Source organism: Bombina bombina, chromosome 2 (genome assembly GCF_027579735.1).
Source record: "Bombina bombina isolate aBomBom1 chromosome 2, aBomBom1.pri, whole genome shotgun sequence".
In the NCBI taxonomy this organism is placed as follows: Eukaryota; Metazoa; Chordata; class Amphibia; order Anura; family Bombinatoridae; genus Bombina; species Bombina bombina.
In genome coordinates, this window is record NC_069500.1 from 308,905,265 (window position 1) to 308,929,262 (window position 23,998).

General features: G+C 39.3%; 1 protein-coding gene across 1 annotated transcript in view; it reads left to right on the top strand.

Moving 5' to 3' along the window:
* The window catches only part of MEGF10 (multiple EGF like domains 10), a 195,956-nt gene that overhangs the window by 121,551 nt on the left and 50,407 nt on the right, over positions 1 to 23,998 (top strand). Inside the window, 2 exon segments of the mRNA XM_053701632.1 lie at positions 73 to 209; positions 2,705 to 2,917. Coding sequence (XP_053557607.1) covers positions 73 to 209; positions 2,705 to 2,917 — 350 coding nt within the window.

A 23,998-nucleotide genomic window follows, 5' to 3' on the forward strand; every position in this document is an offset into this window, starting at 1 on the left:
ATTTTAATTAGCAGAGTTACAGGATTCTGCTCATCTTCTCAAGCATAATGCTCATATTCTGTTTTAATTTAGGGCACAGTGTGTGGCCAGCCTTGCCCTGAGGGTCGCTATGGGAAGAATTGTACGCAGGAGTGCCAGTGTCACAATGGTGGAACTTGTGACTCTGCCACTGGTCAATGTCATTGCAGTCCTGGATACAACGGAGAACGGTGAGGGAAAGTAAATATTTACATCAGTACTGTCTTGGAGGGCTCTAATATGCATTGTGTAGAAATACGCTATAGCTACCGTTGGCATGCTAATTAGCAAAAATATTTATGCAGCATAGCTCACAAACAAATGATTTTTGTAATAAAATGTGATTAGGCTACAATAAGTGCAAAGTGACATATAAACTTAAACACATTAGAATTTAATAACTGGCAAATACACAATAAAAAGACAATGCAATAGCACTTACTTTGAATTTGAAATGAGCAGAATTTTCAAAGTTAATCCAAATGTTCCTCCCCTTTATTATTTGACAGCCATAAGCCAATCACAAAATGCATATATGTATATACTGTGCACTTTGCACATGCTCAAAAGGAGCGAGAGCCTCAGAAAATGTGCATATAAAAAGAATGTGCACAGTTTGAAAGATTTTTTCTTTAAATTGTATGCTCTATCTGAATCATAAAGCTTTAAAAGGATAACATACCCCCATTTTTTTCTTTCATGATTCCGATAGAGCATGCCATTTAAAAAAACTTTCTAGTTTACTTCTATTATTAACTTTTGTTCAGTCTCTTGTTATCTTTTGTTGAAAAGCATGAATGTATGCTTAGGAGCCGGCTCATTCCTGTGGCACTATAACGCAGCAGTTTTGCAAGAATGTTAGCACTATTTCCTGCCATGTAGTGCTCCAGATTCCTACCTGGGTATCTCTTCAATGCAGAAAATCATGAGAACGAAGGAAATGTAATAATAAAAGTAAATTGGAAACTTTTTAAAAATGGTATGCTCTGTCTGAATCGCAAAATACATTTTTGTATTTCATATCCCTTTAATTTTTACTTTAGAGTCCCTTTGATGATATCTTACTAACCTTAGCAGCAGCGGAAAATGATTTAAGAGTTTTTATTTCAGGCTTTGGGTGGGTCCAACGTTTGTTGGTTTTCACATTATTCTTCTTTTGTGGTTGAAACAAAACAAATACTCTTGAGAAAGACTCAGAGCCTTAAAAGTTTGTGGATCATCAATTAGAAGTGCAAATATGCATAAACGTCTGCAACCTCAAGTTGCCCATGACAGCTGGCAAACTGCGGTGCTTCTAAGCTACAGGATTTATTCATAAGCAGCTTTTGCATAATTATAATGAGGAATATCTGTAGATAAGTTTACTCTGTGGCACACTTACTTCACAACGAGCCACAGCAGTGTTATATACTGTACTAATAAAAGGAGATAAGCACAGACCTTTGGGTTCCATGCTGAGCTACTGCTGAAAGTGCTTAAGTAAGACTTTCTAGCAGAGCCAAACTCAGACATCAAAATACAAAAGCCACACTTCCTAACTAGCCTTTAATGTATCATAAAAATGGTATTGCTGTGGCTACTAAAAAATGATTGGATAATGATGATGACAAATTATATAAAAATGCTATTACCAGATTGTTTGCCTGACCACAACCCTTTGTGATGTTTAAATGACCTCTTTTGTGGCTACTGACTGCACACTTGACATCTTTATATTGCCTTTGCCAGATGAGAAGCTCTAAGACTCACTGGTCTGTATAATAGTCTCTTCGAACCTCTGTTATCCTTTTTAATCATTCTCAGAGTATAGTTGCTTGTTGTTTTGTCCTTATCAAGCTAAAGTTGTTAGCAAACACATCACCAAAAAGAAAGAAAGAATGATCTGTCCCTTCTTTTTATATTAAGGGCTAGATTACAAGTGAAGTGCTAATTTATCGTGCGTCCGTAAACAGGCAAAGTCGGATGCACGATAAATAACCAGCCACTACAAGTGACTGGGGATTGCTACCGCAAGCTCGGGGTAGCAAATAGTGCTCAAAAAATTAAACAGAGATAAGATCTCTGGTTAATTTTCAAAATGTGCCCGAATTGCTCCCAAATTTAAGTGTAGTATACTTTTTTTATTACATTTTTTTAGCTTTTTTAAAATAAAAAACCCCTGCACAAAGCAGTTTTTAGGGCTTAAAGTGAGCGGGTGTGGGTATGTTAGAAAAATGAAACGGCACTGAAAATAGCCTTTAAATTGCGTTCTATGGGGACTGTGTGTTCCCTGTAAATATATACTGTATGTGTATGCTTTTATACATATATATTTAAGCCTATGGAAGCGCGCTTTCGTGAGCACAAAGTTTCCATGCAATGCGACCTCGCTTGCGCTTTAATTGTAATACCAGTGCCCATTTGCGTGCACTGGTATTACTGAGTGGCGCGCAAATATTATAATTGCGAAAGCACAATTTTGCACTCCACTCGTAATCTGGCACTACATATCCCATATGATAGCATTGGGTATGTTTTGGTACTCTAGAAAGCAATATACTTTATTTTATGTTTTTACAACAGATCTCTCCCCTTATACAATGTAGAGCTTAAAGTGAGATTTATGATGCATAATATAACAAGTAGTTAGGATAATTGTAAATAAATGAGGGTTTTATTTGTTGTTTTTTTTTTTTTTTTTTTACAGATGTCAGGAAGAATGCCCATTTGGGTCATATGGAATGAACTGTGCACAGACCTGCCGTTGTCTTAATGGTGGTAAATGCTATCATATCAGCGGAGCTTGTCTATGTGAACCCGGCTATACAGGAGAGCACTGCGAAACCAGACTATGTGCCGAAGGGGTCTATGGGCTTAAATGTGACAAGAAGTGTCCCTGTCATTTAAAGAATACTCAGAGGTATGTTACTTGGATGATGCTTATTGTATAAATGAACCTTGATTGATAACTGAAAATGTGAAATTGCTAACCAAATAAAGGTGCATTATAGTCAAAATTGAAGATTACAAGTAGAGTGCAATCAGTAGCTTACAACATCCTTAGCTTAGAGCAGTGATTTTTAACCTTTTTTTTGCCGTGGCACACTTTTTTACATTAAAAAATCCTGTGGCACACCACCATCCCAAAATTAAAAAAAAATCACACATTGTAGCCTAATACAGCATATATATATACACATACACACAAACACACACATACTGTATGCATTGTGCTGTTATGCCATGCCTCCTACAAACTACCCCTGCACTGGGAGTAAAAAACAAGCAAAGTTTAAAAAATATGTCACACTGTTGTCAGTCTGCCGTGGCACACCTGAGGATCTCTCACGGCACACTAGTGTGCCACGGCAGACTGGTTGAAAAACACTGGCTTAGAGAACTGAGTCCCTACATTTAGACACCAATCACCAAGCGCTAACCAGGCGCTGAACCAAAAATGGGCCAGCTCCTAAGCTTAGATTCTTGCTTTTTCAAATAAAGATTTAAGATACCAAGAGAACAAAGAAAATTTGATAATAGGAGTAAATAGGAAAGTTGCTTAAAATTGCATGCTCTGTCTGAATCGTGAAAGTTTAATTTTGACTAGACTATCCCATTAATGTAATAGCAAGGTTAATTTAGTGCATAAGATAGAATGAAGTCTATCAAGAAAATATTCTTAGCATTAGTCCTGGTGAAGTGATAGGTGGGGCTAGAGTCGTCTTTTGCCAAGTGGTAATTACCTGAAACAAGCAAACTAATATGAAGCTACTTCATGTACAAATTTGAATCTGCAAATTTTTTAGTTCTAGCAATACTGATCCAAAGAGGATCCAGTATGAAGAATTATAAAAGAAAATGAACCACGGTGCTGTTTGTTTGCCTTACAGTGACAGCATTTTTATGATCTAGAAATGAACAAATCCTGTAATAGCACAAAGCACAGACGGGAAACAATGTGATGCACTATTTGCTTCTGTGATCAATCATGTTGAGGTGTAAAGTTAATGGTCTGTTAGCTCATTTCTGCTTTAAATGATCCTGATTCGTAATTCCAGCAGCACACACTAAAGCTTAGATGTCACAGGACCATTCTGGATGGAAGATTAAATGTGACATATTACAGATGACAAGGCAGTAGTAATACAAAACTCATGTCATGGTTGCATTAATGCCTAATTGTTTCCAGCTACATCACAGGCTGAAGTAAATATTGTCATGTCAGTGATATTGTGCAGCTTTATTTATCAAGACACATGTGATATAACTGAGGAATACACTTATCAGCCAATACCTGGACCTGAGATGCTTAAATGAAGATACAAATGGGAACCAAACTTCTCAAAGCAATTTGACAAATAGCTGATCATGCAAGCCAGGAAATAAACATTGTAGTAACCTGAAAATCCAAAGAGAGAGTCCTCTGGTAGACAATTCTACATTATACAATATTAATATTCGGGTGGGGGCATCAATATTTTGTATGTGGCCACTTGATATCAGCCTCTTTTTATTTCTCTTCTCCTGATGCTCTTTAATTATGCACTATAGAAACATAAAACACCAACTCTAACATAACAAGAGTCAGAAGATATATTTATATATTGCAGATTTGCCACCTTAGGTCTTGGATTAATGGATCTATGTGTATTATAATATATGTTAGTGCAAATCCAATGATAACATTTATCTGCCTTAGTGTTAAAGGGGCATGAAACCCCAAAAATGTTCTTTCATGATTTAGATAGAGAATGGAGCAAATTTGATAAAAGAAGTAAAAAGGGAAGTTGTTTAAAATGTTATGATCTATCTGAACCATGAAAGAATATTTTTGGGTTTCATGTCCCTTTAACATTCCATTCATAAAGCTCAATATCACAAAAACCAAATGGAACATTTACAAAGAATATGTCACTAAATAAAGAAATATTGAATGAAAAAATATTATTTTTGATATGCGTCTTTTTAATTTGCTATTTTGGGGACCAACCTTTTTACGCTTTAAAATTGTAAATGCAATGAATGAGAACCCCTGGCTGCCATTGTCAACCTATTGTTGTCACATTTGCACTTTGTGATATAATATGTTAATAAATGCAATCTCACCATATGTTTAGTGTATATTAATTGTGTGTTTTGCAGGTTCATATTATAAAGTCTTAGTTGAAGTGTTCTGCAGATTGTTGGAGCACTATGGGCTAGATTTATTAAAGCCCTATGGCAGCAAGTTCTCACAAGAACTTGCTCGCCGTCATTTATCAAGCAGCGGTCACCAGACCGCCACTTCCCTAACCTCTTCGCCACCTCTAATGTGGCGAAATTCAATCTCCTCGGTCTAGTCAGACCGAGGAGATTGACAGCTCCTGCCCGCGCACAGCCAATCACGCGGGATTGCACGCGAGCGCAAAATTGTGCTCGTGTGCAATGGCGAATACCTGCGGGTAATTTCGCCCCGCCACAGGCGAGCTGAGGCGTACAGGGGCGCGTATACGCGCCCCTGTACGCCTCAGCTTTAATAAATCTATCCCTATATGGCATTATTTTCACTGCTGCCATGTAGTGCTCAAGAGTTTATAACATAGTTAAAATCATTCTTGCAAAACTGCTGCTATATAGCTCCATAAATGTGCAAACTCCTGAGTCTACTTACCTGCTTTCCAACAAAGGATAAAAAAAGAACAAAGTCAGTTTGATAATAGAAGTAAATTGGACAGTTGTTTTTGTTGCTTTAAATTGTATATTCTATCTGACTCTTGTAAAATATTTGAATTTCATGCCCCTTTAAATGAGATACCGCTTGCCTTATTTTAATTCAACATATACATTTTTTTGTTTTATACAATATTTTACTTCAAACACATTACTTATTAGCTATTTGAATAAGTTGTTTTTGATGTTAAATTACTGAAAATGAAAATGCAGAAGAAATTTTCAGTGAATCATTCTATTTCTTTCTCTCCATCATATTAAATCGGCAGATATAAAACATTTCCAAATATGCGTAGTAGCCATTTCTATTTATCTTACTCAAAGAAGATGCTTGAAATCCCAGTAACCAAACTGTACATTTTATATTTAACCACATAACAATGTGGCTTAGTGGAATTTTCTTCCGTTTAGCTTCACATTGACCACTAAGTGTCCACTTTTCTTTAGCATCTGGATTTTATTATGGAAAAAAATGGAAAACTCATGTAAACTAGAACTACAGAAGGTTGTCATTGCTTTAAAGCAGTGGTGTCAAAGTACAGGCCCTGGGGCCATATGTGGCCCTCAAGATCATCTGGCCCTCAATGCAAAGGCTGTGCAACTACTTTTTTATTCTCTCTCTGCTAGTTTAATTATGAGAGCTGGCTCCATCGTGCATTCCAATTCTAACCCCTTACAGGCAAAGGTTTTCCCAGTTTACATGTTTTAGTAACAGTGGCAACTTTGGCATTTTTTATCTGTATTGGCTTCACCATAATTATCTGCCCTCTTTTTAAATGAACTAATACATATTATATACCAATTATACATATTATATACCATTTTTAACAGACACACAAGGCTATCTTATTATACCTTATATGGGTACATAAAATAAAAATAATTATGAATTATGCACCCCTTTCTATATCATGCAGCAGGAACGGTAAAAAAGTTATTTTAAAAAGAATATTGTCTCTGGATACTTTGAAATGGCTGCCAAACGCCGCCCACCGATGACATCACAATCTGAGCTGCATCTGGGCACACTGCTGAATAGCAATGACAGTCTGCTGAATGCAACTAGTGAGACTTTTGTGATTGGACGCCATATGTAGCTTGGATCGTGATGTCATCAGTGGGTGGAGTATGGCGGCCATTGCAAAGTGGTCAGAAACAATATTCTTTTTAAAATAACTTTTTTTACTGTTCTTGCTGCATGATATAGAAAGGGGTGCAGGAGGCTATTTGCAGCTCAATCTAAGTCAAGACTTTAAGATGATTAAGGTGTAGACTGTCCCTTTGAAATAGATTAATTATTTTGTCCTGATTTTATGAGTACTCTGTATGTCTAGGTTTAAAGCTAAAAGTTTGCAAAATTTGCTTTGTTTGTATTCTATGTTTAATAGTCACCAAATCTAAAACCACTACACAAAAGGATATATTTGTAGAAATTAGACACCCCACACTATTTGCCTAGAGGTTTTTTACACTTTTTATTTAACCATTTCCTTACAGATCACCCACCCTGTCCCTTCGGCCCTCATATATCACCTGCCCTCTCTCAGGAACCTTCAAAACTTGCCATTACTTCTAAATATATGAAAGACTATGGAATATATCTTTTTTTTTAATTCAGCTGGTATTATTAATATAATATTAATATTATAATATTAGAGATGTACATCAAGTACAATAAAACTGTATTTCCATTGCATATAGTGACAGGCATGTGATCACAGAGACAACTTGCTGTCCCAGCAATCGCTTACCTTGCTTTGCCTCCAAGGAGCTATATCTTGATGCATCACTAGTAAGATATTAAAAAATAGCATGGTCTCTCAGCTGTTGGTGAGAATCAACCAATTTAAATGGCCGCGGTGCAGGTTACAGGGTAGTAAAAGATATTTCATTGAAAATTAAACTGCTCTATTAAACTTAAGCAATATATATATATATATATATATATATATATATATATATATATATATACTTTATAGATAGATGATAGATAGATAGAAAAATAGATAGATAGAATTTGTTTTTCTTTTTTTTTTCTTTTTTAATAGAACATCCATTTAGGTCTAGTGCTACATTCGGGGATATAAAAAAGCACCCAATCTATACAGTTATACTTAGCCATTCCCCCTGAACCGCCTCGCCAAAATCTTTCCACTGAACATCCATGACTCTGCCTACAAAATACCTGCACATGCACACACATGCCTCCCTGGCTCAGAGAGGGTGAGCATTTGCACCCTCAAAACATAATTACTGGAATAACCACTGGGGTTTAGGTTCCACTTGTAGCTAGGGTTGTGGTTAAGACAAGGGTTACAGTTTGTTAGGATTGTGATTAACGTAAGGGCAAAGGGTCACAGTTAGGGCTAGGGTTATTATTAATACTAGGGTTACATTTAGGGCTAGGGTTATTGTTAAGACTAGGGTACATCTAGGGCTAGGGTTATTGTTAAAACTAGGGTACAGTTAGGGCTAGGGTTATTGTTAAGACTAGGCTACATTTAGGGCTAGGGTTGTGGTCAAGACTAGGGTACAGTTAGGACTAGGGTTGTGGTTAAAGTGACAGTCAACCATAGAATTGTTATTGTTTTAAAAGATAGATAATCTCTTTATTACTCATTCCCCAGTTTTGCATTACCAACACAGTTATATTAATATACTTTTTACCTTTGTGATTACCTTGTATCTAGGAACCTTCTTCCAGCCCCCTGATCACATGACTGTGACTGTTTATTATCTATTGTCTTAAATTTAGCATTGTATTGTGCTAGATCTTAAATAACTTTATGTGCCTGAACACAGTGTTATCTATATAGCCCACGTGTACTTTCTGTCTCTTTGTGTTGAAAAGAGATTTAAAAAGCATGTGATAAGAGGCAGCCCTCAAAGGCTTAGAAATTAGCATATGAGCCTACCTATGTTTAGTTTAAACTAAGAATACCAAGAGAAAAAAGCAAATTTGATGATAAAAGTAAATTGGAAAGTTGATTAAAATTAAAAGTCCTATCTCAATAATGAAAGTTTAATTTATACTTGACTGTCCCTTTAAGCCTAGGGTTACAGTTAGGGCTAGGGTTGTGGTTAAGACTAGGCTACATTTAGGGCTAGGGTTGTGGTTAAGACTAGGGTACAGTTAGGGCTAGGTTTGTGTTTAAGACTTGGGTACATTTAGGGTTATGGTTATTGTTAAGACAAGGGTACAATAAGGGCTAGGGTTATTGTTAAAATTAGGGTTACAGCTAGGGCTCGGGTTGTGGTTAAGGATAGTCTTACATTTAGGGCTTGGGTTGCGGTTAAGTATAGGGTTACATTTAGGGCTAGGGTTATTGTTAAGACTAGGATACAGTTAGGGCTAGGGGTATTGTTAAGATTAGGGTTACAGTTAGGGCTAGGGTTGTGCTTAAGGATAGGGTTACATTTTGTGCTAGGGTTATGGTCAAGACTAGGGTGCAGTTAGAGCTAGGTTTGTGGTTAAGACTAGGGTTACAGTTAGGGCTAGGGTTGCTATTAATAATAGGTTACAGTTAGGGCTATGGTTATTGTTAAAGGGACATGAAACCAAAATGTTTCTTTCATGATTCAGATAGAACATACAATTTTAAACAACTTTCCAATTTACTTCTATTATTTAATTTGCTTCCTTCTCTTGTTATCCTTTGCTGAAAGGTTTATCTAGGCAAGCTCAGGAGCAGCAGAGAACCTAGGTTCTAGCTGTTGATTGGTGGCTGCATATATATATATCGAATTTGATTGGCTTCCCCATAAGTTCACCTAGAAATCATTAGTGCATTGCTGCTCCTTCAACAAATGATACCAAGAGAATGAAACAAATTAGATAATAGAAGTAAATTAGAAAGTTGATTAAAATTGTATTCTCTATCTGAATCATGAAAGAAACAAATGTAGGTTTTATGTCCCTTTAATTAAGACTAGGATACAGTTAGGGCTAGGGTTATTGTTAAGATTAGGGTTACAGTTAGGGCTAGGGTTTTGGTTAAGGCTAGGGTTACAGTTAGGGCTAGGGTTGTAGTTAAGACTAGCATACAGTTCTGGCTAGGGTTGTTGTTAAGACTAGGGTTACAATTAGGGATAGGGTTGTGGTCAAGGTTAGGGTACCGTTAGGGCTAGGGTTATTATAAAGACTAGGGTTACATTTAGGGCTAGGGTTGTGGTCAAGGTTAGGGTACAGTTAGGGCTTGGGTTATTATTAAGACTAGGGTTACATTTAGGGCTAGGGTTGTGGTCAAGACTAGGGTACAGTTAGGACTAGGGTTGTGGTTAAGACTAGGGTATAGTTAGGACTAGGGTTGTGGTTAAGACTAGGGTTACATTTAGGGCTAGGGTTTTGGTCAAGGTTAGGGTACAGTTAGGACTAGGGCTGTGGTCAAGACTAGGGTACAGTTAGGACTAGGGTTGTGGTTAAGACTAGGGTTACAGTTAGGACTAGGGTTTTGGTCAAGGTTAGGGTACAGTTAGGACTAGGGCTGTGGTCAAGACTAGGGTACAGTTAGGACTAAGGTTGTGGTTAAGACTAGGGTTACAGTTAGGACTAGGGTTGTGGTTAAGACTAGGGTACAGTTAGGACTAGGGTTGTGGTTAAGACTAGGGTTACAGTTAGGACTAGGGTTGTGGTTAAGACTAGGGCTACATTTAGGGCTAGGGTTGTGGTTAAGACTAGGGTTACAGTTAGGGCTAGGTTTATTATTAAGACTAGGGTACAGTTAAGGCTAGGGTTGTGGTTAAGACTATAAAATAGTTAGGGCTAGGGTAATTATTAAGACTAGGGTACAGTTAGGGCTAGGGTTATTGTTAAAACTAGGGTACAGTTAGGACTAGGGTTGTGGTTAAGACTAGGGTTACAGTTAGGACTAGGGTTGTGGTTAAGACTAAGATACAGTTAGGACTAGGGTTGTGGTTAAGACTAGGGTTACAGTTAGGACTAGGGTTGTGGTTAAGACTAGGGCTACATTTAGGGCTAGGGTTGTGGTTACGACTAGGGTTACAGTTATGGCTAGGGCTATTATTAAGACTAGGGTTACATTTAAGGCTAGGGTTGTGGTTAAGACTAGGGTTACAGTTAGGGCTAAATTTGTGTTTAAGGCTAGGGTACAGTTAGGGCTAGGGTTATTATTAAGACTAGGGTACAGTTAGGGCTAGGGCTGTGGTTAAGACTAGGGTTACAGTTAGGGCTAGGCTTATTGTTAAGACTAGGGTACAGTTAGGGCTAGGGTTATTGTTAATACTAGGGTTACAGTAAGGGCTAGGGTTATTATTAAGACTAGGGTACAGTTAGGGCTAGGGCTGTGGTTAAGACTAGGGTTACAGTTAGGGCTAGGTTTATTGTTAAGACTAGGGTACAGTTAGGGCTAGGGTTATTGTTAAGACTAGGGTTACAGTAAGGGCTAGGGTTATTATTAAGACTAGGGTACAATTAGGGCTAGGGTTGTGGTTATGATTATGGAATAGTTAGGGCTAGGGTTATTATTAAGACTAGGGTACAGTTAGGGCTAGGGTTATTGTTAAAACTAGGGTACAGTTAGGGCTAGGGTTAGGAGTATGGCTACAGTTTGCATTAGTTTTGCAGTTAGGCTAGGTTTAGGGTTAAAATTACATGAAAAACTTTGAGATATAGAATGTTTAATTATCAGTACTTCATTATTTATTAAGCACCTTTTTACTGTTATTTATATCTGAATAAATTGTGGGCTCGCATTTCTGAGAACAGGGAGTGCACAGTCTTCACAAGTCTAGCCTTGCCCCATATCTGGAGAGGCTGCTCTTTTAAAGGAGGGGCACATTCCCAGGTGACTATCTGCTAACCACTGTTTTAACAGTGATCACCTGATAGAACCATAAGCATGTAGAACAATATCAGAAGGTGCGGTTTCTCCTATTTTGCACCCTACAACACATAAACAAACTTGAGAGTGACCCCATTTTTAAAACCAACAATCCTGTGTTGGATTGGTGGTCCTGTGTTTGCCCGCTGCCAGCTGATTGCCATACCAATGACAATTACCTCTTAGCATTGATTCTATTTTGGGGTTTACAGCACTATTTAAAAGGCCTTCGTTACCCCCTACAGCATGATAATATTGCATGAGACCCCAAAAAGGATTTTCTTGTCCATAGTTTGAAGTTATCGGCAAAATCGATATTTGTGCTCCACTTAGTAATATCAGCGCATGCAAATGTGTGCTTGCATTTCAAGTGTGGTGCAGTGTGAATACGACCACGCGTTCGCATTGCACGGAAGCATTGCGCTCACAAGCATGCGCTTCCATAGGCTCCAATGGGAGTCTAGTTCTCATGTCGTGAGACATGTCTTGAGAATTAGCGCAGCAAAGGTGGTAAGTCGAGCAGCGATGAGCATCAGATTTAAATATATATGTATATGAATATATACATATGTATATATTTATGTTTTAATATGTGTATATTTATATACATATTTATTTATAGGGATAACACAGTTCCCTTACGGCTAGATTTGGAGTTTGTCGGTAAATCTAACGCCGGCTTTTTTCTGGCCGCACCATAAAAATAACTCTGGTATTGAGAGTCCACAGAATGGCTGCGTTAGGCTCCAAAAAAGGAGCGTAGAGCATTTTTAACGCAGCTTCAACTCTCAATACCAGAGTTGCTTACGCAAGCGGCCAGCCTCAAAAACGTGCTCGTGCACGATTCCCCCATAGGAAACAATGGGGCAGTTTGAGGTGAAAAAAAACCAAACACCTGCAAAAAAGCCGCGTTCAGCTCCCAACGCAGCCCCATTGTTTGCTATGCGGTAACCCTTCCTACGTCTGCACTTAACACTCTAACATGTACCCCGAGCCTAAACACCCCTAACCTTACACTTATTAACCCCTATTCTGCCGCCCCCGCTATCGCTGACACCTGCATTTTATTTTTAACCCCTAATCTGCCGCTCCGTAAACCGCCGCTACTTACATTATCCTTATGTACCCCTAATCTGCTGCCCCTAACACCGCCGACCCCTATATTATATTTATTAACCCCTAACCTGCCCCCACAACGTCGCATCCAGCTACCTACAGTAATTAACCCCTAATCTGCCGAGCGGACCTGAGCGCTACTATAATAAAGTTATTAACCCCTAATCCGCCTCACTAACCCTATAATAAATAGTATTAACCCCTAATCTGCCCTCCCTTACATCGCCGACACCTAACTTCAATTATTAACCCCTAATCTGCCGACCGGAGCTCACCGCTATTCTAATAAATGTATTAACCCCTAAAGCTAAGTCTAACCCTAACACCCCCCTAAGTTAAATATAATTTTAATCTAACGAAATTAATTAACTCTTATTAAATAAATTATTCCTATTTAAAGCTAAATACTTACCTGTAAAATAAATCCTAATATAGCTACAATATAAATTATAATTATATTATAGCTATTTTAGGATTAATATTTATTTTACAGGAAACTTTGTGATTATTTTAACCAGGTACAATAGCTATTAAATAGTTAAGAACTATTTAATAGTTACCTAGTTAAAATAATAACAAAATTACCTGTAAAATAAATCCTAACCTAAGTTACAATTAAACCTAACACTATATTATCATTAAATTAATTAAATAAAATACCTACAATTACCTACAATTAAACCTAACACTACACTATCAATACATTAATTAGATACAATATCTACAAATAACTACAATGAAATAAACTAACTAAAGTACAAAAAATAAAAAAGAACTAAGTTACAAAAAATAAAAAAATATCTACAAACATAAGAAAAATATTACAACAATTTTAAACTAATTACACCTACTCTAAGCCCCCTAATAAAACAACAAAGCCCCCCAAAATAAAAAATGCCCTACCCTATTCTAAATTACTAAAGTTAAAAGCTCTTTTACCTTACCAGCCCTGAACAGGGCCCTTTGCGGGGCATGCCCCAAGAAGTTCAGCTCTTTTGCCTGTAAAAAAAAACATACAATACCCCCCCCCAACATTACAACCCACCACCCACATACCCCTAATCTAACCCAAACCCCCCTTAAATAAACCTAACACTAAGCCCCTGAAGATCATCCTACCTTGTCTTCACCTCACCAGGTATCACCGATCCGTCCTGGCTCCAAAATCTTCATCCAACCCAAGCGGGGGTTGGCGATCCATCATCCGGTGGCTGAAGAGGTCCAGAAGAGGCTCCAAAGTCTTCATCCTATCCGGGAAGAAGAGGCGATCCGGACCGGCAACCATCTTGATCCAAGCGGCATCTTCTATCGTCATCCGATGACGACCGTCTCCATCCTGAAGACCTCCACCGCGGACCCATCTTCTTCCGGCGACGTCCAACTGAAGAATGACGGTTCCTTTAAGGGACGTCATCCAAGATGGCGTCCCTCGAATTCCGATTGGCTGATAGGATTCTATCAGCCAATCGGAATTAAGGTAGGAATATTCTGATTGGCTGATGGAATCAGCCAATCAGAATCAAGTTCAATCCGATTGGCTGATCCAATCAGCCAATCAGATTGAGCTCGCATTCTATTGGCTGATCGGAACAGCCAATAGAATGCGAGCTCAATCTGATTGGCTGATTGGATCAGCCAATCGGATTGAACTTGATTATGATTGGCTGATTCCATCAGCCAATCAGAATATTCCTACCTTAATTCCGATTGGCTGATAGAATCCTATCAGCCAATCGGAATTCGAGGGACGCCATCTTGGATGACGTCCCTTAAAGGAACCGTCATTCTTCAGTTGGACGTCGCCGGAAGAAGATGGGTCCGCGGTGGAGGTCTTCAGGATGGAGCCGGTCGTCATCGGATGAAGATAGAAGATGCCGCTTGGATCAAGATGGTTGCCGGTCTGGATCGCCTCTTCTTCCCGGATAGGATGAAGACTTTGGAGCCTCTTCTGGACCTCTTCAGCCACCGGATGATGGATCGCCAACCCCCGCTTGGGTTGGATGAAGATTTTGGAGCCAGGACGGATCGGTGATACCTGGTGAGGTGAAGACAAGGTAGGATGATCTTCAGGGGCTTAGTGTTAGGTTTATTTAAGGGGGGTTTGGGTTAGATTAGGGGTATGTGGGTGGTGGGTTGTAATGTTGGGGGGGGGTATTGTATGTTTTTTTTTACAGGCAAAAGAGCTGAACTTCTTGGGGCATGCCCCGCAAAGGGCCCTGTTCAGGGCTGGTAAGGTAAAAGAGCTTTTAACTTTAGTAATTTAGAATAGGGTAGGGTATTTTTTATTTTGGGGGGCTTTGTTGTTTTATTAGGGGGCTTAGAATAGGTGTAATTAGTTTAAAATTGTTGTAATATTTTTCTTATGTTTGTAGATATTTTTTTATTTTTTGTAACTTAGTTCTTTTTTATTTTTTGTACTTTAGTTAGTTTATTTAAATGTATTTTTTTGTAGGTATTGTATTTAATTAATGTATTGATAGTGTAGTGTTAGGTTTAATTGTAGGTAATTGTAGGTATTTTATTTAATTAATTTAATGATAGTATAGTGTTAGGTTTAATTGTAACTTAGGTTAGGATTTATTTTACAGGTAATTTTGTAATTATTTTAACTAGGTAACTATTAAATAGTTCTTAACTATTTAATAGCTATTGTACCTGGTTAAAATAATTACAAAGTTGCCTGTAAAATAAATATTAATCCTAAAATAGCTACAATGTAATTATAATTTATATTTTAGCTATATTAGGATTTATTTTACAGGTAAGTATTTAGCTTGAAATAGGAATAATTTATTTAATAAGAGTTAATTTATTTTGTTAGAATAAAATTATATTTAAGTTAGGGGGTGTTAGTGTTAGGGTTAGACTTAGCTTTAGGGGTTAATACATTTATTAGAATAGCGGTGAGCTCCGGTCGGCAGATTAGGGGTTAATAATTGAAGTTAGGTGTCGGCGATGTTAGGGAGGGCAGATTAGGGGTTAATACTATTTATTATATGGTTAGTGATGCGGATTAGGGGTTAATAACTTTATTATAGTAGCGCTCAGGTCCGCTCGGCAGATTAGGGGTTAATAAGTGTAGGCAGGTGGAGGCGACGTTGAGGGGGGCAGATTAGGGGTTAATAAATATAATATAGGGGTCGGCGGTGTTAGGGGCAGCAGATTAGGGGTACATAAGTATAACGTAGGTGGCGGCGCTTTGCGGTCGGCAGATTAGGGGTTAATTATTGTAGGCAGGTGGCGGCGACGTTGTGGGGGGCAGGTTAGGGGTTAATAAATATAATATAGGGGTCGGCGGTGTTAGGGGCAGCAGATTAGGGGTACATAAGTATAACGTAGGTGGCGGTCGGCAGATTAGGGGTTAAAAAAATTTAATCGAGTGGCGGCGATGTGGGGGGACCTCGGTTTAGGGGTACATAGGTAGTTTATGGGTGTTAGTGTACTTTAGAGCACAGTAGTTAAGAGCTTTATAAACCGGCGTTAGCCCAGAAAGCTCTTAACTACTGACTTTTTTCCTGCGGCTGGAGTTTTGTCGTTAGATGTCTAACGCTCACTTCAGAAACGACTCTAAATACCGGAGTTAGAAAGATCCCATTGAAAAGATAGGATACGCAATTGACGTAAGGGGATCTGCGGTATGGAAAAGTCGCGGCTGAAAAGTGAGCGTTAGACCCTATTTTGAGTGACTCCAAATACCGGCGGTAGCCTAAAACCAGCGTTAGGAGCCTCTAACGCTGGTTTTCACGGCTAACGCCAAACTCCAAATCTAGGTCTATGACAGCAATGTAAAGGCACTTTTCAGTGCCGTTTGTTTCTAACACTCCACATCCGCACACTTTAAACCCCTTAAAACAGCCTGCTGCAGTTAATAAAAAAATAAAATAATGCACACTACACAAAATTTTGGGGGCAATTGGGGTCTGACCTCTGGTTAATTTTCAGAGCGCTAATTGCTACCACAAGCTTGATGTAGCAATAACCAGCCACTTGTAATAAATTAGCGATTCACTTGTAATCTAGCCCTTAATAAGCACTGGTGGTGGGCTATGTAAACATGGATCAGTGTGCATATGCATAGTTTAGCAGCTGTATGTGTGTCTCTTTCTACTAATAGACCCAGCCCTGGAATAAACGTTTAAGATGGTCTTGTTTATACATGTATGGTTGTATGTGCTACTGCATTTTGTGCATAGTATTTGGAAGGTACAGTTGCTATGGCTGTATAATTCTATTCCACAAATGTCTGACTAAAAAATGTGTGTGGGATTTTTATAGAGTATTATTTACATTTAAAATACCACAGACGTCTCCTGCAATCATGTGGGAGAAAACACTTAGAATTAAATATACATTCATTCATAGAGTAGCATAATATGTTCCTTTTTATTATTTATGTATGTTGTTCTTTTTGTCATGCCCAGACCTGCTTATTTTTATTGCGGGTGTTTGTGCGCGTCACGCTTACTGCTGGTATTACGAGTTGAAAGTAAACGCAATTGCTTGAGCGCAATCGTGATTTACGCTAGAATGATTACCGCGTCCTTAGAGCTCTGGTTAAAAAATTGCTCAAAACACATCAAAAATACATTACAAAGTACATACACTCATTATAACACCATCTAATAAAAATGATTCAGAAAGAATATTGCACACAAAGATATAAGGGCTCAAAGATATGAGATCTCAGGTGTTAGAAAAAAATAGGCAGACAAAGGGCTTCAACATAGCGATACATATACATGTCTAAATATGTATATATATATATATCTATATATATATGTTTATATGTGTGTACATATGTATTTATATGTGTATATATGTATTTACAGATATAAATACTGTACATATGTACACACATGGCGCATAAATTAATTTTTAATAAAGTGTTATACTGTGTATTTCTGCACATAGCAGAATATGTTCTAAGTATTTTTAAATATATTTTCCTTTAGAAATCTGTATATATCTATACCTATATATAATCATGTATATATGTAGGTATAGATATATATTGTGAAAAAAGAAGGAAATTATACCATACAACACCGTGCACTATAAAGTCATGGGATGTGAAATATTCATATTTTTATGTTGGGTTAGTGCACATGAGAATATGCAATCAGCTTTGCTCTCGAGTAGGGTGTTTGGTTTTTCCCCTCTTTTTTTCTCCATTGACTTCTATGGGGGTATATGTAAACACGCACACAAGGGCATATTTATCAATATGCTAGTGGACATGATACGAAGTAGCGTACCATGTCCGCTGCACATCGATAAATGCAGACAGCATATGTCAGCATTTATCATTGCACAAGCAGTTCTGGTGAACTGCTGGTGCAATGCCGCCCCCTGCAGATTCGCTGCCAATCGCCCGCTAGCAGGGGGTGTCAATGAACCGGGTTGATTTCTGTCTGCGGCCTCAGAGCAGGCGGACAATTTATGAAGCAGCTTCATAACTTCTGTTTCCGGCGAGCCTTCAGGAGCTTGATAAATATGCCCCACAATATTTAATTTCATTTTTTTGCACTTGGTGGCTAAATGTAGCCACCAATCAGCAAGCGCTACCCTGGTGCGAAACCAAAAATGGGCTGGCTCGTAAGCTTACATTCCTGCTTTAAAAAAAAAGAAAAGAAACAAAGAGAACCAAAAAATGGACAAAGGAGTAAACTAGAAAGTTGTTTAAAACTGCATGCTTTATCTGAATCAGGAAAAAAAAACTTGGGTAGAGTATCCCTGTAATTCTGAATATAATTTAAAGCCTTTGGGGTAGATTTATCAAATGTTGGATGCTGTAACAGATCATGTCCAACCGACATCGATAAATGCTGACAGCATACGCTTTCGGCATTTATTATTGCCCAAGCATTTCTGGTGAAATGCTTGTGCAATGCCACCCCTTGCACATTTGCAACCAATTGGCCGCTAGCAGGGGGTGTCAATCATCATGGTCGTATCTGATCAGGATAATTGCAGTCCGCCACCTGAGAGGTATTTAGTGCTCCTTTAAGTCATTTGGCAGCAATGTTTGCAACATTTTTTATCGCAGTATTATACGTAGTTACAAACACTGCTGCCATAGACTGCTATAGACATGTGCATGCTCCTAAGCTCCTATCAGCCTACCTAGGTTTAGTTGTCAACAAAGAATATCAAGAGAAAAAAAGCAAATTTGATAACAGAAGTAAATTGGAAAGCTGTTTAAAATTGCATTCTCTTTCTAAACCATGAACATTTAATTTTAGCTTTACTGCCCTTTTACAAGCACAATGATCACACTATTAGCGCACCCTGCTCCATTAAAAGTATATGGGGGGCGGAGCTAGCGAGCGAACTGAGTGGCAGCATTTCATGTGAGCTCCGTTAAGATTATCAGACAAACACCAAGTATTAGCTTAATTGTAGCTTATTTGTACTTCAAAGTATAATTTAATTGATCATTGAAGGGCTCAACTATTATCCCATTTACCAGCAGTCAGGAGTTCTTCTATATCTGGGCTCTTAAAGATACCACTGAGCTGTACCTGGTGTCTTAGCTGGGACCAGACTTGCCAATTGGGAGGCATCATCCTATGCCAAGCACTAAAAGACTGTTCCGGATCTTATCTCACAATGGCTCCGGAGGGTCGGGGCCCCGCTCTGGAGTCGTGACCGCTGCAGAACAAGAAGTAAGAGTTGGAAGCCGGTGCAGAAGAGGTGAACTCTCCACACCCGGGTGGCTGAACTAAGAGGGAGGCATCTCTCTCTCTCTCTTTCGCTAGCTGAGGACTCACCGCAACTCTAGATCTCAGATTGACACCCTCTTAGGTGATGCAGACCCTCCTGTAATCAGTGGACTATACCTACCTGGGGACACTTATACTACATTTGGTGGCGCATACGGACGCCATCTTGCTTTCCCCACCGTGCTACTAAACCCGTAACGGAGACACTGTGAGAGTGAAGCACTGAAGTCTATTCGCTGAGCTCAACGGAGGTTTGCGCTTCCCATTACCTACTCTATAGTAAGTCTTTTACCTTAATTTAATTCAAGGGGCTGCAACCTGAGGTGAAGGGAGAGAGAGGGGTGTCAGAACGGCACTTGGTGAGGTGTTGCTTCAAGTCTAATAGATCGGGCCCAACATTAGCAAGAGTCTCGGTAGCGTCACCGGAGCACAAGCCCATCATAAGGGATGTGCACAGGAGGATACAAGACCCGGTCGAGTCATCCCAGAGTTTAGACACTAGAAGCCTCATGGTAGCATAGCACACCCCATCACTTTGGTGCAAAACGCCGCCATCTTTAACAGCTACGCAAGAGTCCCTTCGTCGCGATCAGCTGATAAGCTCTAAGAACAGAGGTGAGAGCTTTGTACTATTTCAGTATAACACAACCTGAAGTGCCCCACAGCAGACCGGACTGCCACAAAAAGTCAGCTATGACCTTGCAGCCTGCACATAAAGTAAGTGATACAATACAGTACAATAGTTGTGACACATATCATAAATAAGTCAGGCGGCCATTAACAATCACCACAGAGAGTAGACGCTGGGAACATAAGACCCTTAGGGAATCACAGTCACATAGTAAAGGCCTGTATTGGTTACAAAAACCACAATTTCATATAGTGGTCCCTTGTGTTATTTCAGACCTCCATAGGGCTCTATCCCACAGCACGTAGCTTAGTGAGAGGAACACTAAGAACCTTGCAGTGAACGCAAACCTAAGCCTTGCTGCCCAGCAGTAGAACCCTATGTACTCATAGTCACCTATTACTGACAAAGATTGGGCCAATTTAAGTATCTCCCAAAATAAATCACCACAGTGTATTGAGCACACACACTAATTTGTGAACAAACCACAGGCTTGAGTAAGCATAGTGAACTGTGGCAAGACTGGTGTATATAGGTACGCTGACATTACATAAAACTCCAAGGAGACCTATACAGAACTATATTAATTTCATTACACTCTTGTATAAATTCGTCTGATAACTGATCCTCATCGCTGAATTTCGACCTCTGGGTGAGGTATTATGAGATATATTTAATTGTGACTTATTGTGGTCATGGGAACCTATTGAACTTTCTCCATCATTTGAGGACGCCTGCATAAAGCTTTAATCTACTGCAAAAGCTGGAACAGCAATTGACCTAACAGCTGGGGCTCTTATATGCTTTGAAGGCCTTAAATATACATAGTCCCTGCCGGTGTGAGCTAACTGTGATTACCCCTGGGGTAACTCTGCTGGTACTCAAGTGTACCCCTGAATAAAGTTTTTGAAGTCTTGGATCTGTGTTTAAAAACTTCACAATGTCACAGCAAGCGAAGAGGAAGCAGAAATCAAGCCAATCTTTAAAGCACATGGTCAGGGATCACTTTCCACCTATCAGGAGTTCTCATCCTGGTCTCTCGGATGATGAGCGGTCACTTTCTCCTGCACCTTCAGAAGAGAGGCCCACCTTGAGATTTTCCCCATCTCCACGTTCACAGAGTGACATACTCACAGTGGATTCTATGAAGCATTTATTAGACAGAAAAGTCAGTCCTTTGATAAGAGATTTGATAAACTGGAGAGGTCTTTTCGATGATCTGCGCATGGACATAACACTGTCAATGAACGCACAGATATCATTGAAAAAAAACAGGAGGATTTTTTGGTAGACCACACCAATTGGGTAAGCTACACCCAGAACTTGTCTGACCAGCTGTCCTCTTTGGAAGCAAAGCTAGCAGATCTTGAGGACCGCTCTAAGGCGGAACAATGTGAGATTTAGAGGCATCCCTGAATCTGTTGTCTCCCAAGAGCTAGAAAAATATGCTCAGGCCTTATTCCAAGCTATCCTGTGGTCTTCGGGAGGAGAGGATGCTAGAATTGACCATATACATAGAACAGCTAGACCTAAGAACCTCCCATGGATAAACCTCGAGACACAATTGCTCAGCTACATTATTATACCTATAAAGATAAGATCTTACTAGCAACTATGAGGCAACCTCACCTCTCAGATCAATTTAAGGATGTGTCACTTTACCCAGATGTGTCATCACATACTCTACAGCAAAGGAGATCCTTTCAGGAAATCACTAAAGTGCTGAGACTCCACCAGATTTGTTACCACTGGGGTTTCTCCACAAGGTTAATAGTTACCAAAGATGGAACGCAACACACTGCTCTCTCTCCTAGGCAAGCTCAGGATTTGCTGAGAGGATGGAATCTACCGTTGGGAGATGAAGAAGTGCCAAACAGGCCCCCATGCCCAGGTACTCCATTGAGGGCTGGAGCCCCAGATTGGAACCCATAAAGGCAAGATCCTGCTCGCTGACATTGCTCCCTCAACTCAAGACTTTCCTAGGGTACCCAGTGTGGGTCCTTATGTGAGCATTAAGCTGGCTTATCCTTACTCACCAGTTTTTCTCGTCCTGGGTTATATGCTTCTGTCGGTTCCCTCTCCAGCTGAAGGATGGTAACGTAGAGCAGAGACATTTGTTTTGCTATATATTATGGATACATGTTGATGTTTTTGTATTTGTTCTGTCCTTCTCAATGTATATTTTGCTCATATGCTGTTTCTTCATTGTGACTCTTGGTCCTCCCATTCCAGATTCCCTAATTATTGTCCCCTCATTTAATCTAATTCAACCATCTAACAATTTGCTCCACTTACTGTTATATTATAATTATTCAACTGGATATTATGTCTTTCCCCTAACGTCAAATACTCCTAGCATAACTACCATAGTGGCTGTCAACACTCAGGAAACACAGGGAGTGATGGGCCTTAAGCTTTTACCACCTCACCTGAAAAAGTATTTGGACCCATAGTTGACCAACTATTAAATTCCTTGTCATACCTCCGGGTTGACACGCCCAGGTTCTACCGAGATTCATGTCAGGTCCCCAACATCACCAGTTGACCTATAGGGATAAGTGTAGTATCAGTAATCGTTTAATACCAAATTCACTAATATATACGCCCTGCTACTAAACTATGACTGAGGGATGTTAATTTTGTGATTGGAAAATCATTTTGTTTAGGATTGTACTGTTGACCAGGAGTCTTTTTATTTATTTTGACCAACTGTATTGTATTACTAATTGGTCTACACCTGTTGGACTGTCTTGTGGGTATACTCCAACGTTCTTGAAATCTTACCAAGTATTATTGTGCCAGACCCTTACATTCCTGACTACGGGGACATTTGTGACCTATATTCTATTCTGCATTACTTATTATCCTACTACATTACATGTTCCCCTCCTTAGAAGACTGATTAAATAGTAATAAGTGACATCACTGCTTTTTGACCCATGGACGGGAGTACATGACCTACTCAGGATACCCACCTATGTAGCGTAATTTATGACAGCTTTAACTTGAGTCCATAAGTATTAGACTGGGCTTTACCCCACATCTGACTACAATAAGGTGCTCTGCTTAACCATACATATTGGTATTGATCAGTTTTAACTACGTCCGAAATTTATGTCAAGAGTTTGTTTGCTATATTAATACATTGAATACTGTTGATCTCAGTTTATGTTAGTTATTTAAATGCTTAATTTTCTTGCACACCGGCAGTGGAGGGGACCACTGCTTTAGACTTACCTCTGCTTCCTCCGACCCCCCACCCATCTTTGTGCGGTTAGGGATAGCCTGTTATCCTCGGCATTACACTTTTTTTGGCAGAGTTGCGTAGTCTCTGCCCAGTCCAAAGAGCTGTCTTAGTGTTCCCCCCCTTTTTTTTCCCCACCCCATTCTTTCCTCATTTCCCCCCAACCCTCTTCCCCCCTTTCCCCTATCACATACGAAAATTAAAATCTGCACACTCAATGTGAGGGGACTTAACTCTCCCACCAAAAGGAGTCTACTTCTTAGATTCCTCACTACACACCAACTAGGGGTGGCATTCCTCCAGGAAACTCACTGGGTTGAGGCTAGGGTAACCATATTTAAAACTAGGGATTACCCCATCTGTATATCATCGACTTACCATAAAAAGGCTAGGGGTGTGTCGATATTAATAAGCAGACATCTCTCATATGAACCCATTCATGTAGACACTGACCCAGCAGAGCGTTATGTCATTGTTATCTGCAGTGTAAATAATGTTCTATGTACCCTGGTAGCACTATATTCTCCTAATGTTAATCAAACACGTTTTCTCTGGAAACTCCTAAACAAGGTGGATAGGCTCAAACAGGGTCACGTATTTATTGGAGGTGACTGTAACCTGGTCTGGGACCCCAACAGAGACAGAAAATCACGATACAAAAATTTCCCTTCACAGGGAGAGGAGCATTACTCGCAACACTTTAGAAACTTGATATCCCAATATACTCTGCAGGATGTTTGGA